This window comes from Phyllobates terribilis, unplaced genomic scaffold, assembly GCF_046119375.1.
Source record: "Phyllobates terribilis strain yellow unplaced genomic scaffold, ASM4611937v1 Scaffold_2__4_contigs__length_985480577, whole genome shotgun sequence".
Classification (NCBI taxonomy): Eukaryota; Metazoa; Chordata; class Amphibia; order Anura; family Dendrobatidae; genus Phyllobates; species Phyllobates terribilis.
The window spans coordinates 90,528,638-90,543,946 of NW_027362762.1; the positions used below are offsets into that span (position 1 = coordinate 90,528,638).

At 40.0% G+C, this 15,309-nt stretch overlaps 1 protein-coding gene across 2 annotated transcripts in view; it reads left to right on the forward strand.

Annotated features, from left to right (window-relative positions):
* ATM (ATM serine/threonine kinase) overlaps positions 1–15,309 on the forward strand; it is a 147,823-nt gene that overhangs the window by 99,006 nt on the left and 33,508 nt on the right. For both annotated transcript variants that reach the window (XM_073662206.1, XM_073662207.1), the window contains 12 exons: positions 660–837; positions 1,963–2,050; positions 2,218–2,376; positions 2,800–2,908; positions 6,192–6,280; positions 7,586–7,688; positions 8,547–8,695; positions 8,792–8,896; positions 9,355–9,474; positions 9,650–9,878; positions 11,933–12,100; positions 13,251–13,370. In XM_073662206.1, coding sequence (XP_073518307.1) covers positions 660–837; positions 1,963–2,050; positions 2,218–2,376; positions 2,800–2,908; positions 6,192–6,280; positions 7,586–7,688; positions 8,547–8,695; positions 8,792–8,896; positions 9,355–9,474; positions 9,650–9,878; positions 11,933–12,100; positions 13,251–13,370 — 1,617 coding nt within the window. The remainder of the gene's footprint in view (positions 1–659; positions 838–1,962; positions 2,051–2,217; positions 2,377–2,799; positions 2,909–6,191; positions 6,281–7,585; positions 7,689–8,546; positions 8,696–8,791; positions 8,897–9,354; positions 9,475–9,649; positions 9,879–11,932; positions 12,101–13,250; positions 13,371–15,309) is intronic.

Genomic DNA, 15,309 nt, shown 5'->3' on the forward strand with positions numbered 1-15,309 from the left:
TGCCGTGCAGGAGCGCTCTCTGACATCCTCTGCCGTGCAGGAGCGCTCTGTGACATCCTCTGCCGTGCAGGAGCGCTATGTGACATCCTCTGCCGGGCAGGAGCGCTCTGTGACATCCTCTGCCGGGCAGGAGCGCTCTGTGACATCCTCTACCAGGAGACATGGTGCTCGATGCTGTTAGTGCATTAGGCAGGCAGTACACTTGCTGCTAATGTTGAGCGCACCGAACTGTATGCTGTACCTAAGGGTAGAGGAAAAACCCAGTCATCGAATCTGATTTTCCACTCTCCATTGCATTTTAGTGAAGTGTTTTAGTCACTTTGTGCTGATATAGTCCATTTACTTATATAAAGAGTGAATGTTGAATCCAAGTACAGGCGTTTGGTTCACCATGGTGTGGCCAAACATTTAAGTGCATCTTCCCACCTACTTGTTTTCTTTGACTGACAGCTCTGGCTACATAAAGCCAGACAAGGGCTGAGATAGACATAAAACAAGCAAGTGAGAAGATGCACTTAAATGTTTGGCCCCACCATGGTACACCGAATACCTGTACTTGGTTTGAATACTATCTTTAAATGGCAGTCATATATTATACTTTACTATATTCCACGTTTTATATATTGTATGTAACTTGGTGTGGTCTCTGAACTTTGTAGGTCAAAGCCGACTTCTGTCAGGCTATGTTACCTTATCTTATACACAATATCCTACTCAATGACCCCAATGACACATGGAGGACACTTTTATCGAAGCATATTAAGGGTTTCTTTGCATCATGCTGTCGTTCTTCACCGACATCCAGCAGATCGGCCACCCCGGCCAGTTCAGACTCAGGTACATTCTGTACAATTCTACTGTATCCTTGAATCCATTTTATCACCATCAAAATTGTTATATTAAGGTTTGTTTTATTTTGTCTCACATGTTCCGAGGCTGATAAGCAATGGCCAAGTGTCTGTCGATGGTCACTAATAATAATCGTAATCCGATAACAAAGATGTTTTTTGTGTGGCTTTTAGAGTCGTACGCTATACGCTTTGGCTATCAGTCGTCATTGTCAAGATCTCCATGGGCCACAACTGTGCTCTATCATATGTACACTGAGGGTTTCCCAAATAAATACTTTTTTTTATTCCATAGGTTTTCAGAGGTTACAATGAACCATCACTGCTTTACTTACCCAGCGCTTCCTCTCTGCCGCTGTCCCTCGTCTTCGTTGATAGCTGCAGTGGTGACGTCACGACTACAGTGCACGTCACCACTACAGCCAATAACTTGTCGCAACAGTGATGCCGAGGTCAGTGGTACAAGCCCATTGGTTAGCTGAAGTAGTCATGTGTGCTGTAATCGGTACTACACCACTGCAGCTGTCAACAAAGACCAGGGGCAGCGGCAGAGATTCAGTGCTAGGTAAATAATTCTAAGTTTATTTCTACCTTTTGCAAGCCTATGGGCTAAAAGTATTTCTTGGAAAACCCTGTCAAAGTTAATTTCTGCCATTTTGTTTTTCGATTCATCATTCTGGTTGTACTGATTCCTCCTGTAATATAACTGTTTAGAGGAGCCTTGTTTTTCTCACTGAAAGGGGTTGTATAACATCTGATTTCCGCATTCAACATCTAGAGGAGGTGCCATCTTAATTAATAAGTGCAGAGATGAGCGGCATTACACAGGCCCTTTGATAACTGATATCATCCGCCACTAAGAGAAGCATACAGCATAAGATGGCAATGTACTCATGAGCCCCCGTCTTTTGCTCCTACATTACTGGTAATATTGTTTATAGACATGGACAGTGAAGCTCTGCGATACAGTGCTGTTACTACTAAGTTTTCTTCTCCATGCCAAAGTTTTGCCATGTTGGCAGCCGCTAGGTCTGCAGTTAGTCCTCCTTTTTTGTGATGTTGGCCCAACCCAATGCTTGATACTGTGACATATCCCTGTCCATTTCCAAAGCAGAATCTGAAGGCCTGGCCCGGGGAACAGTGAACATTGCATCCAGGAGAACGATGCTCAGCATTGTGGAGTACTTAAGGAAGCAAATGCGGTAAAAAAAGATTTTATTTATTTAATTCATTTTTTTTCACAAATATTTGTGCAATATGAATATATTTCAGTTTCTTTCCAAAAGGATCCGAAGGCAAATATTCAACATAATCGGATATATATTAATACTGTAAACCAATGTTAAGTATATGTCTACTCTCATTTCAGACCAGGACAAGGAACAGCTTTTGATAATAATTTTTGGCTTGATCTAAATTACCTTGAAGTTGCCATGGCAGTTCAATCCTGTGCGGCTCACTTTACTGCTTTGCTGTACACTGAAATCTACGCCGACAAGATCAAGCTGGACGGAGAACAAAGGGCAAAGTAAGCGCTTCTGGGTCTCAATGACGTCGACTCCTTTCTTTTATATTGAGTATTATTCATCTGCTCATTTAATTTATTTTACCCAGCATATGAGCTAGGATGAAATACACAGTTTGCTGCCAATCATTGGGCTTAGCCGGAAGGTAGACTGCGTCAGACCTCTAAGCTCAGTGATTGGCTGCAGCGGTCACGTGTTGTAGACATGGTATCACCACTGCATCTCATCCCTGTCACAGAGGCTGACAGGTAAGAGGCAGTACTGGAGCGACAGGGACATCAATGGCTGAAGACTGCTTGTTGTATTATTTTACAGCATAAGCTTCCCCTGTAAACACTGATTTTTTTACATGGTGGTATAATATGTGTGGTGCTTACTTGTAGTCTATTCCTCCCTGCATTGTCCAATCTGGCCGGTGTTTTTAGGAGCAAGTCCGCTGCACGGAAGTGTATTAAGTTTGAAGAGGAAAGCCAAACCATGACCATCGTCAGCATGAGCGAGAGAAGCAAAGAGGACACTGGGATAAGTTTGCAGGTATTTCTAGACTTTCTAACTGGTAAATTGATTGTATCTACCATGTATGTAAGTACAGCCTTATCAGTTTCTAGAAGGTCCGGATTTGCCGTTTTAAAGGGACTCTTGTCAGCACATAATGACTGATCAAACCAAGCACAGGTGCGTGGCCAAATATGTAAGTGCGCCTTCCCACCTGCTTGCTTTCCTCTATCTCTGTCCTTCTCTGGTCCTATGAAGCCAGAGCTGTCAATCAAAGAAGGGAGAGGGTGGAGATAGATGGAAAACAAATAAATACGAATGTGTAGTTAAATATTTGGCCACGCCATGATGCACCGAGCACCTATGCTTGGTTTGAACAGTCATTCTGTGCTGTCACAGTTCGTTTAACCCCTTCACGACATTTGATATACATGTAATTCATATGTCGTGTACGTGCCTTTGATGCAGGCTTGCACGCCGATCTTTCCCTGCAGATGATGGCTGATTTAAAGGGGGGTATATATAGCAAAAACAATTACAATAATCTTGAACAAAAACCGTGATGGTGACTGGTACAGGAGGAGCGAGGACCCTGCCCGCGAGGGCTCACAATCTACAAGGGATGGGTGAGGATACAGTAGGTGAGGGTAGAGGTGTTCGTGCAGCGGTATGGTGGAGCGGTGGTTACTGCAGGTTCCAATCTCCCCCCTTTTCCGCAATAAAAAAAATATATATATACACATACAATGAAAAAAATAATTATTTGATCCCTTGCTGTTTTTGTAAATTTGCCCGCTGACAAAGACATGAACAGTCTATAATTTTAAGGGTAGGTTAATTTTAACATTGAGAGATAGAATATCCCCCCCAAAAAAAATCAAGAAAATCACATTGTATTAATTAGATACATTTATTTGCATTTTGCAATTTATCTAATTTATACAATGTGATTTTCTTGATTTTTTTGGGATATTCTATCTCTCAATGTTAAAATTAACCTACCCTTAAAATTATAGACTGTTCATGTCTTTGTCAGTGGACAAACTTACAAAAACAGCAAGGGTTCAAATACTTATTTCCTTCACTGTATGTGGTATCGCTGCATTCGTAAAAGCCCGATCTATCAAAATATAAAATAAATTAATCTGATCTGTAGACGACGTAACGAGAAAAAAATCAATTTTGACCACCACAACATTGCAATAAAATGTAATAAGAGGCGATCAAAACATTGTATCTAACCCAAAATGATATCAGTAAAAATGTTAGCTCGGGGCACAAAAAATAAGCCCTAACATAGCCCCATATTCAGAAAATTGAAAGCGTTACAGGTCTCAGAAAATGGCAACACAATCAAAATGTAATTTTTTTTTTTTTTTTTTTTTACAAATTTCAGTTTTTTTTTCCACCACTTAAATAAATAAAAAAAAAACTGTACATGTTTGGTATCTGCATAATTATACTTACAATCATATTGCCAGGTGAGTTTAAGTTTTAACATATAGTGAACATGGTAAATCCTCTCTCCCCCCCACCCCCCAAATAAAAAGTTATGAAATTGCACTTTTTTTTTTTCAATTTCAATGGACTTGGAATTTTTCCCGCTTTCCATTACATGAATGGTGTCATTCAAAAGTAATAATAATAATAATAATTTTTATTTATATAGCGCCAACATATTCCGCAGCACTTTACAATTAAGCGGGGACATGTACAGACAATAAATTCAATACAAGGTGAGACTGTTTAAACAGTTACATCAGGAGTGAGATCCCTGCTCGCAAGCTTACAATCTACAAGGAAAAGGGGGGACACAATAGGTGAAAAGTGCTTGTTCTTTCAGGTCTGGCAATTATAGTAAATAGGAATTTTCATATATAGCTGCATGATCAGGTCATCAACCCATATGTTTAAGTACAATAATCAAGTATCGAGTGCAGTTATCGTGTACATGGAGGGTGTAGAGACAGATAAACAGTAGGGAGCAGATTCTGAATAGTAATTAGGAGGGAACAGGGGAACGTTAGTTTACTGGGTATTTGAGGTGGTAGGCCTGTTTAAAGAGATGGGTTTTTAAAGCGCGCTTGAAGACATGGGGGCTAGGCATCAATCGGATCGTCTGGGGTAGTGCATTCCAGAGAACTGGCGCAGCACGAGAGAAGTCTTGGAGATGGAGGTGTGAGGTTCGGATTATGGAGGACGTTAGTCTTAGGTCGTTTGTGGAACGGAGGGAACGTGTAGGACGATAGACTGAGATGAGAGAGGAGATATAAGGTGGTGCAGAACTGTGGAGAGCTTTGTGGGTGAGAGCGATGAGTTTATATTGGATCCTGTAGCGAATGGGTAACCAGTGTAATGACTGGCACAAGGTGGAGGCATCGGTGAAGCGGCTGGACAGAAATACGACCCTGGCTGCCGCATTCAGAACGGATTGGAGAGGGGAAATTTTCGTAAGAGGGAGACCGATCAGTAGAGAGTTGCAGTAGTCCAGACGAGAGTGAATAAGAGCGACAGTCAGAGTTTTAGCAGTTTCAAAGGTGAGAAAAGATTGGATTCTGGAGATGTTTTTAAGATGCGAGTGAGTGATCGGATATAGGGAGTAAAGGAAAGGTTAGTGTCGAATATGACCCCAAGGCAGCGGGCGTGCTGTTTGGGAGTTATGGTTGAACCCTCCAAGGTAATTTCGATATTAGGTAGAGTTAAGTTAGTAGAGGGGGGAAACACAAGAAGTTCAGTTTTGGAGAGATTCAGTTTAAGATAGAGGGAGGACATGATGTTAGAGACAGCAGACAAATGTACAACTTGTCCTGCAAAATTCAAGCTCTCATGCGGCAATGTGGGTGGAAAGATAAAAAAGTTATGGAGTTAATGAGAGTTAAAAAACAAAAATGAGAAAAATGGGAAATTTCCTGGGGGTGAAGGGCTTAAAGAAGCAGTTAAAAGTGGGTTATATAAGAAGTTTAAAAAAAAAAGTGTATTAATACCCAGGATACTCGTATTTTTAAGAACCTTGATATTGTTTTTTATTTTTATATCATTCTATATTAAAAAACAGAAATTTAGCAATGTTCACACCGCCCATGAGGCCTAATATTACACTTCTGCTTCCATACAAACAATTCAAAGAGAAATTTGTTTAAGACCAGAATCAACCATTACAATTATTTTTGGAATTTCCTATCCAACCCTCCTCCCCCCAGCAAAGCCTGTCCTCTTAATTATACATATATATAGAAACTTGCATGTAAAGCTATGCACAGGGAGGAATATGTGCCTTCTTCCCACCAGTGTTTCAGTAACAGACTTTTTTTGTCTTTACTAGGATGTCATGATGGACATTTACAGGAGTATTGGAGAACCTGACAGCTTGTATGGATGTGGTGGTGGAAAAATGCTTCACCCCCTTGCAAGGTCAGACAAACATCCAAGCTAAAGTTTCGATTTATAGGAGTTTAAAGGGAACCAGTCACCAAGTTTTTCCCATATGAAGTACGGCCACCACCATTAGGACCTCTTGTATAGCATACAAGAATGCAGAAAAAGAAACATGCCATGTCCACAGGGATCACCATAAAAATAAACAATGCTACAGAAAATAGCCACAAGAAATAAAAAAAAAAGTCAAAAGTGACATATCCTAAACATCAACCCACAATAGGGTTGCAACCACCTAGCAGATGACTCACACATAAATAAATATTGAGTATAATAAGTCAGAGAGGAGTTCACAGGACCTATACATACAATATAAGCATATATGGTCAGCACCAGTTGTAAAGAAATGAATTTATTAATCACTCTAAATTCCAAAAATATATATAATAATAAAGTGCAAATGTGCTAATAAAGCTGCCAAATGGTTATACATCAAAATGATGCGCCACATAAATATTCAAGAAAGTAAGCGCCAGTTGAGGTCATTTGAGGATAACCTGCTAACACAAATAGCCAAGAAATATCCCTGAAGCTTAATCAAGAGCACAACAATGCCAAAATAGCTTGTTAAATGCACAGGGCAATCAAATCCAACAAGTTACAAACTTTTTCCTAGTCCATAGCTCAACAATGGCTAACCCCCTAATCTAACTGTGTCGCAAACACACAGCAGTAAAGTCCTGAACTCACAAGTGGTCAAATGGTTGTGGCAGAAGAGATGCCCAACGCGCGTCACCTCACAAGGTGGCTTCCTCAGGGGCCTGTAGTATGGCTAAAAGTCATAGGACAACAACGGCTAACCTCCTAATCTAACTATGTCTCGTACACATAGCAGTAAGGTCCTGAACTCACAAGTGGTCAAATGGTTGTGGCAGAAGAGATGCCCAACGCGCGTCGCCTCACAAGGTGGCTTCCTCCGGGGCTTGTAGTATGGCTAAAAGTGCCAGTATATATATGTAGGAGTAATCAATTAGGATGCCATACAGTTGAGGAACTTACCTGGAACGGCTTTAGCAATTCTGGCAGAAAAGAAGGCATGTGTCTTGTAGCGTATCGAAAGTGAGACTCAATCTTTACTGTGCACGTTTGCGTGATGGAGGATCAGTAGGCGCCTCTATGCATGCGCCTGCGCTGAATGACTAAGTCAAGCACCAAACGATGCCACAGCGACATGGTGGTGGCTGTACTTTATATGGGAAAAACCTGACGACCGGTTCCCTCTAAGCCCAAGATTAAAATTAAATAAATAAAATAACAAACATACTTATTTCTTTGCATCAGAATCCGAACATATGAACATGAAGCCATGTGGGGTAAAGCCTTGGTTACCTATGACCTGGAAACCAATCTGACTCCAGCGACTCGGCAGGCCGGCATCATGCAGGTATTTGTTCTCTGCGCTCCATTTTTTTATATCTATGTATTGATGGATGCAGTAAGAACATTTCTTAAAGTGACTGTTCATAAGAGATAAGCCTGATAAGCTTATAGCTAGGACATGGCATTGTTTAATCATTGCCTCGACCTGATCACGATCATCGGCATCCTTCATTGCTGCCTCCCCTTCATCGTTCCCTTTCTGCATCGCGGCTTTTAATGCTGCACAGCTCCATTCATGTAAACGGGGACACAGTGCTGACGTTGGACCAGTGGGGACGCCATAGGTTGGACCTCCATCGGTCATGAAGTGATGGCGAGATTAAGTAATCTCAAGAATAGGTCATAAGTTACTAAGATATGAATACCCATTTAAAGGGGTTGTCCAGCAACAGACCTTTATTAAAGGAGCTGTTGGCCTTTTGGGACAAAAAAAAATCTAGTCTATTTTTCCCTGTGTGAGTCTTCATTAGAACTACAATTCTACATCACTGCCAAGTCCCTGGCAGGGGTGAGGAGAGGAGTAGCTGGGTCAGGAGTTGAAGAAGAGGTGCAGCTGGGCTGCCAGGGACTTTGTAGTGATGTAGAGTTGTAGTTCTAATGATGACTCATGCAGAGAAAAGACACTTCCTGTTTCTACATAGAGCTTAGAAAGATTCAGCTAGTGAGTTTTTAATCACATAATTGAAAAGTGAAAAATTAACTTGGAAAAATGAGCAATTATAAGTACACGGTGCCATATAACATCGTGATTGCAGTATATTAAAAGGATAAAAATTTTGATGGGAGTGTGTCTTTAAATTGCGGCTTCCGTTACAGTCTTTTTTTTTGTGGTAACACTGTTTCTATGAACATTTCCTTTTAGGCCTTACAAAACTTTGGCCTGTGCCACATGCTGTCCACTTACCTGCGGGGTCTTGAGCATGAGAATCCAGAGTGGTCTTCAGAGCTGCAGGAGATCCACTTTCAGGCAGCGTGGAGGAATAAGCAGTGGGATCAGAGTCCATCCTATAAGTAATGGTTGAATTGTATTATTTTATATATACAGATTTTCTACAGTTGCCGTATTTATACCTTTTATCCTCTTCATTTTTATTATTTTTATTTCAGAAATGACAGTGCAGGACCCGGCTATCACGAATCTCTGTATTGTGCTATTCAGTCCCTAAGAGACAAAGAATTCCCTACCTTTCAGGACCACATTAAATTTGCCAGGTATTTTTGCTCAGGATTTGCTCTTATTGTCTATATGACTTTTGTACAGTATGGAATTCTTCTAATAAAGGGAATCTGTCAGCAGGTTTTTGCTATTTAATCTGAGAGCAGCTTGATGTAGGAGCTCAGACTTTGATTCCAGCAATGTGTCACTTACTGGGCTGTGTGTTGTTTCAATAAAATCAGTGTTTTATCAGCAGGAGATTATCACTACAGGACTAGGTGTCTGGTGCCTTCTGGTCTACTGCTCTGTGTAACCCCGCCCCCACCACTGATTGGCAGCTTGCTGAGGATGTACAGTGGTGTGGGTGTGGTTATACACAGCTCAGTATTCCCGAGCTCTGCTAGATCTGCAGCAGAGAAAGCAGTGATTGTATAACTAAGTGACACAACGTTGGAATCAGGATCTCTGCCCCTACAGGCAGAATACAAGTTGTCAAGGCTTCTTTTATCTATAGGGTTAAAGAAGTAGAAGAGCTGTGTAAAGGCAGCCTGGAGTCTGCGTATTCTCTGTATCCCACGCTGTGCAGGCTACAAGCCATCGGCGAACTGGCAAATGCCGGGCAGATGTTTTCCAGGTATGTTAAAAGCCAAGTATTGTATAAGTGTAATGTAACCAAAAATATAGGGGCATTAAATGGGATTCAGTGCTAGTACTATACATGTCTGGGGCCAATATATCATTATAGCTGTAGTCCCATGTACCCTTGCCTTTTGGATAAACCTTGGTTTTGGTCATTTTTTTTTTTCTAGACCCATCACTGAACGTCAACTAAGTGACTTCTATGTAACGTGGCAGCAGCAGTCTCAACTTCTTAAAGACAGCGACTTTGCCTTCCAGGAGCCGGTCCTTGCTCTTAGGTCGGTCATCCTCGAGACCATGCTGGAGAAAAACGTCACTAATCAGGACTGCCTCAATCAAATCCTCACCAAGCATCTAGTGGAGTTATCACGAGTATCTCGGCTCGCCAACAACACCCAGGTTCATCTTATTCTTTACTTTTTTTTTGCCATTTTATAATGCTACAAAGAGAGAGAGCTATGAACAAATCTAGACAATACCTGAGAGAACCATAACCGGACACCAAGGCTAAGTATACACTTCCTCTGTGCACCATCACCGGACACCAAGGCTAAGTGTACACTTCCTCTGTGCACCATCACCGGACACCAAGGCTAAGTGTACTCTTCGTCTGTACACCCAGCCCGACACTACGCGAGTATACCTTAACATTTTCTTAGGTCCCTATCCAATAGATGGAGGTCACATATGTGTTTTTTCAGCCTCTCTCTTGGACGGCATCTACATACTGTTTGTTTGACTGTATAGGAAAGTATAGCAGGCTATACAGAGAACCTTTGCAAAAATAAAATGAACACCCTGCAGTATACAGGTTTTTACAATAGGTCCCTTTGGTGGACGGATGCCTAGGCTTTCATCCTGGCTGTGGCCACTATTGGGGCACATACCCTTTGAGCGTGGCAATAAATGGTGTTTACTTGGCCTATCATATACACCACATTCAGCTATGGGCCCATCTTTCAAATATCCAACCAAGAGGCCCCCAATTTTTTTTTCTCTAGAAGAAGTGCAATTTTGTCCATGCACTGCTCAGACTCATTCACATGAAATAGACAATTTACCATAGTTGTACTAATATGAGGAACATATTGCAATTTAATGTATGAAAATTCTCAAAATGTCACATGCAATGAGCCAACCAACCAATATTGTATTGAAAAATGTCGTTCTAAGGGGGCGATCTTCTCAAAGAGATGTTTATAGAGGTTTCTTTGTAAGCCGAAGGTAAATACATTTTTCTGTTTCTACCCTTTTTCTATGAAGAATTTTCATAGTTTTTGAGGTTGAAGGTAGATACATGTCCATCATGTTCACCCTATAGCCTAACATGGAGGAAGGTAAACACCCCATGCGGCAGATTCTAATTGCATAATATTAGAAGAAAATCCTTCCCTACTCTACATACGGCAATTAGACTAGTTCCCTGGATCAACGACCCATTACAGAATCTAGTGGCCATAACCTGTAATATTATATTTTTCAAGAAAGGCATCCAGGCCCATCCTTGTACTATTGTAGTGAACCAACCATAACAATAATGTGTGGCAGAGAGTTCCGTAGTCTCACTGCTCTTACAGTAAATAATCACCTTCTGTTATGAACCTTCTTTCCGCTAGACATAGAGGACGCCCTCTTGTTACCGTTGCAGGCCTAGGTGTTCCTGGGTTAAAAAAATCCCACCACGGACAACATCTGCAAGGAGTTTGTATTCCCAGTGTTTGTGTGGGTTTCCTCCGGGTTCTCCGGTTTCCTCCCACACTCCAAAGACAAACTGATAGGGAATTTAGATTGCGAGCCCCATTGGGGACACCAATGATAATGTATGTAAAGCGCTGTGGAATATGATGTCGCTATATAAGAAAGGCATAATAATTAATAAACTAGCTTACATAAATCCCTCTGTAATATTACATTATCCTCCTCTCTGTTGATTACCTTGCAGATTTTAGAATCAGCAAATATTGAAATTTTACTCTGTATGCCCTCTACAAGATCATTAATAAATATGTTAAAAAGAAGAGGACCCAAAACTGACCCCTGTGGTAGCCCACTGTAAACCGTGACCCATTCTAAGTGTGTTCTGTTAATAACCACTCTCTGTTTCCTATCACTGAGTCAGTTATTAACCCAAAAAATTAAAAATAATACGTTTATTCTGTATCATCGCAGCTGTAAAGGTCTAACCTATCAAAATATAAAATGATTTAATACATATGATAATAGCATTAAAGAAATGCGGGTGGGGTCTTTGGTCACCATAATGCCCCCATTTACAGGAAAATAAAACATTTAAACGTTTCAGAAAATGGTGACCCAAACCAATTATTTATTTATTTTACAGTTCAAATAAATCCTCCACCCAAAAATTGTTCAGAATTACTGTTTTTGTTTTGTTTTTTTCACCATTTTGCCCCATTTGAATTGTTTTAATATTTTATTCTTTTATCTTACAGCTGCCAGAAAAGGCCATGTTCCAGATAAAACAGCATAACTCTGCGCAGTTCCTTGTATCTGAATGGCAGCTCGAAGAAGCGCAAGTGTTTTGGGCTAAAAAGGAGCAAAGCCTGGCATTAGGACTACTCCGGCAAATGGTGGACAAATTGGAAGCCAATAGTTTTGAGGTTGGTTTTGTAGTACAACAATTTTGTAGATTGTGTTCGCACAGAGTTTTTTTTTTCAGGTTTTCAAAAATGATTTTTTTTTTAAGTGCAATCTGCTTCAAAAAGATGATAATTTTTAGGAGGACGTTTTTTATTTCCCTAAAGTGGTGTGAAAGAGTTTTGGAACGGAGTTTTTTCTTTTTATAGCTGATTTCATCAAGATCAATCTCAAAGACATCACTTGCACTTTCTTTTTTCAAAACTTTTTTGTTTTTCGAAACATCTTAAGAAAAAGACAAGCTAAAACAACTCCTCATATAAACAGCAAAGTAGATTTCCCAGGGAATTGAAAAGGAAATGTTTTTCCAGTGTTTTTCAAGCATTTTTGGAGGAGAATTTTGGAGGGTATCCGCTTCAAAAAACTGTGTGAACATAGCCTAAGTTTCTGTTTGTTTACCTAGAAACGTATAAACATTTACATCTACTAATGTTTTATAAAAAGAATTATTATTAAGATAGAACATTGTTACAAGGATGGCAAGAAAAGTGTTAAAGGGGTTGTCCAGGCACCTTATATAGAGTATCTATCCCTAGGACACATCATCAATATCAGAATTGAGGGCTTGATACTCCGCTTTCCTACCAATCAGTTGTTAGTTGCGGTCTGATGTAAGCCATGAACAGAGCTGCAGAGCACAATGTGTAGTGGTTGCTGCCTGGTACTGAAGAACATCTCATATTCAGGAGTACTCAGCAGTAGCTGCTACACAGTGAATGGAGCTGTGCAGTGCAGTTCGATTCGGTGTATATCCAGCCACTGACAGAAGAAATAACAGCTGACCGGTTCGGATAACTGGTTTCCCCCCAGGATCTGACATTGATGATCTAATAATCAATTCCTTTAACTTATTTTCGTGTACACCTTTTAGATTGGTCAGTATCATACCATAATAAAATAAAGCTAATTATTAATAAGAAAAAAAGTTAAAATGGATTAATAATATATTTTTAGATAATTTTGTCTGAACAAAGTGCAACTCTTCAAGTAGTACTTCATCACTAAAAGTAGAGTTCTGCTGTTTTTTACTGTGTCTTTAAGCTTTAGGGTTGACTATATTTGCTACGTGTACACATGGTTTTACCTCAATTGTTTTTTTTTCATTATTTCAAGGTTGAGAATGATCCAAGTCTTCAGCTGATTTATGTTGAATGCTTGAGGTTATGTGGGAACTGGTTGGCAGAAACTTGTCTGGAGAGTCCCACAATCATTATGCAGAATTATCTGGAGAAGGTAGGATTTGGTTGACTAAGGCCTCATTCAGACATCAGTTGTTTTGACCTTTGAGGAGAGCAGTCGGAATTTCATAAGTTTTTCTTTGATGGGGGGAAAAAAAAAAAATCTCCGTCTTCTCGTATCAAACGTTACAGAGATGGCATCCGAGTGCAGTCCTGATATTTTTCACAGACCTATAGATTTGCATTGCCAATTTTGATCCCACACTCTGATATCAGACATGTCTCTACGATTTTACAAGGACCACTAGATCCGTAGAAAAAAAATCGGACGTGTAAACAGCCCCATAGGAGGTCGAAGGTACGGGCGCTATCCGATAAAAACACACTTAAAATTGCACTTGTATGAGAAAAACTGTCGTGTTTATGAGGTCTACTTGAAAAACACCTGGTGTGTACTATAATCCCCAACATTTCCCGAGAGGGAAATTAGGGTATAACCACACATACCAGAATTGCTGATTATTTTTGGCTGAAAAATTCATAGCATAATACAGTAAAAGAAAAATGGATGCGATTTCAATAGATCAAATCCACATGCTATGGACATTTTCAGCTCAGAAATTGACCTGAGGTACAGATTGTTAAATCTTCTCTATGAGGGTCATCTATCATTGCATTTGTGCCAACATTTATATACAAACTTAGACAATTCATTTTTAGAAATGCGCAAAATTATTCAATATTTTATGCCATTAATAAGCCAGAAATGAAAAATGATGCGTAAAAGAAGGCATGTTTCATCCTTTGCCACAAAGTACAACATTTTTTATGATTTACATTCTTATATAAAAGTCACATATCTTAGACTCCTCATAGATCTCATAAAATAGACACGAAACAAATATATTCCGACATAAAAAGTTGCATGTTGTTCAAAATTTTACATTGAAGTGCAAATTTATCAAAGTGGTCTTATGCTCTTTTCTAACATTGGGAAGTCCACCATTTACCGTGCATTAAAATTTGCAATTTGTGCAAAACAAACGTTGCATTAACTTGCCACATTTTGCACATTGGTCTTCAAATCTTGTCTAAGATTTGGAATCACCAACTTTAACACTAAGGTCCAACATTTCATAAATGGAGTGGAGCTAGAGTGGGTCGACTAATGATTTGGCGCAAATTTATTCTATACTTCATAAAAATGGGCCTAGGTCAATTCCAGAGGTCAGTGAGGAAGTGAAAATATGCAACAAAGTACAATGGGGTGTTCTCGTGGTATTAAATAGCTTTAGTTAGTTAGCATGACAATAAGCAAGTTAGCAATTGAATTTCTTTTTTTTTTACTTGTTGTCATTCTCCAGCAATGAGAGCTTTTATCTTACATAGGGTACAGCTGGTTTCCATGGAGCTGAGTGAACACAGTAGTTATATTCCATGATGAGTTAACTCCTAATATCTTAATAGGCTCTCTTCAACTCATTGATTTCTGTACAGCAGTTCTCTGCATAGCCCCTGACAAACTGCTGTTACAAATCTTGCAAAATCACCAGCCCCCACCATCCGCTGCTTCTGTAACAAAGAAAAATGCCCCCCCCCCAACTTGTCGATATCCTTTAAGCCCTATACTGAAGCATATGTTGTGTAATCCTGGTCCTCGCAAATTTCTTGCCTTCAAGTTTTATAAAATTAAACTTTAGAGACTCAGAGCTGCTATTGTCACCTAGTAGAAAATGACAATGTGGATTGTACGGGGTGATTCACTCGCTACTTTACCCAGAAAAATTGCTGTAACTTCTAAAAGAGATGGTCAACCATACTGAAATTTGAACTGTACATACTTTGGTTCATGAGAAGTGAGGATGCAATGAACCTCAGTGACGAGAAACATCCTCTCCTCTCTGAGTGGTCTCGCCGACTTGTCGCCCCGCCGGCCGTCTCCACTACGAGATAGACTTGCTGCACATCTTTCTGCACGTCGGTAGTTTACGTGT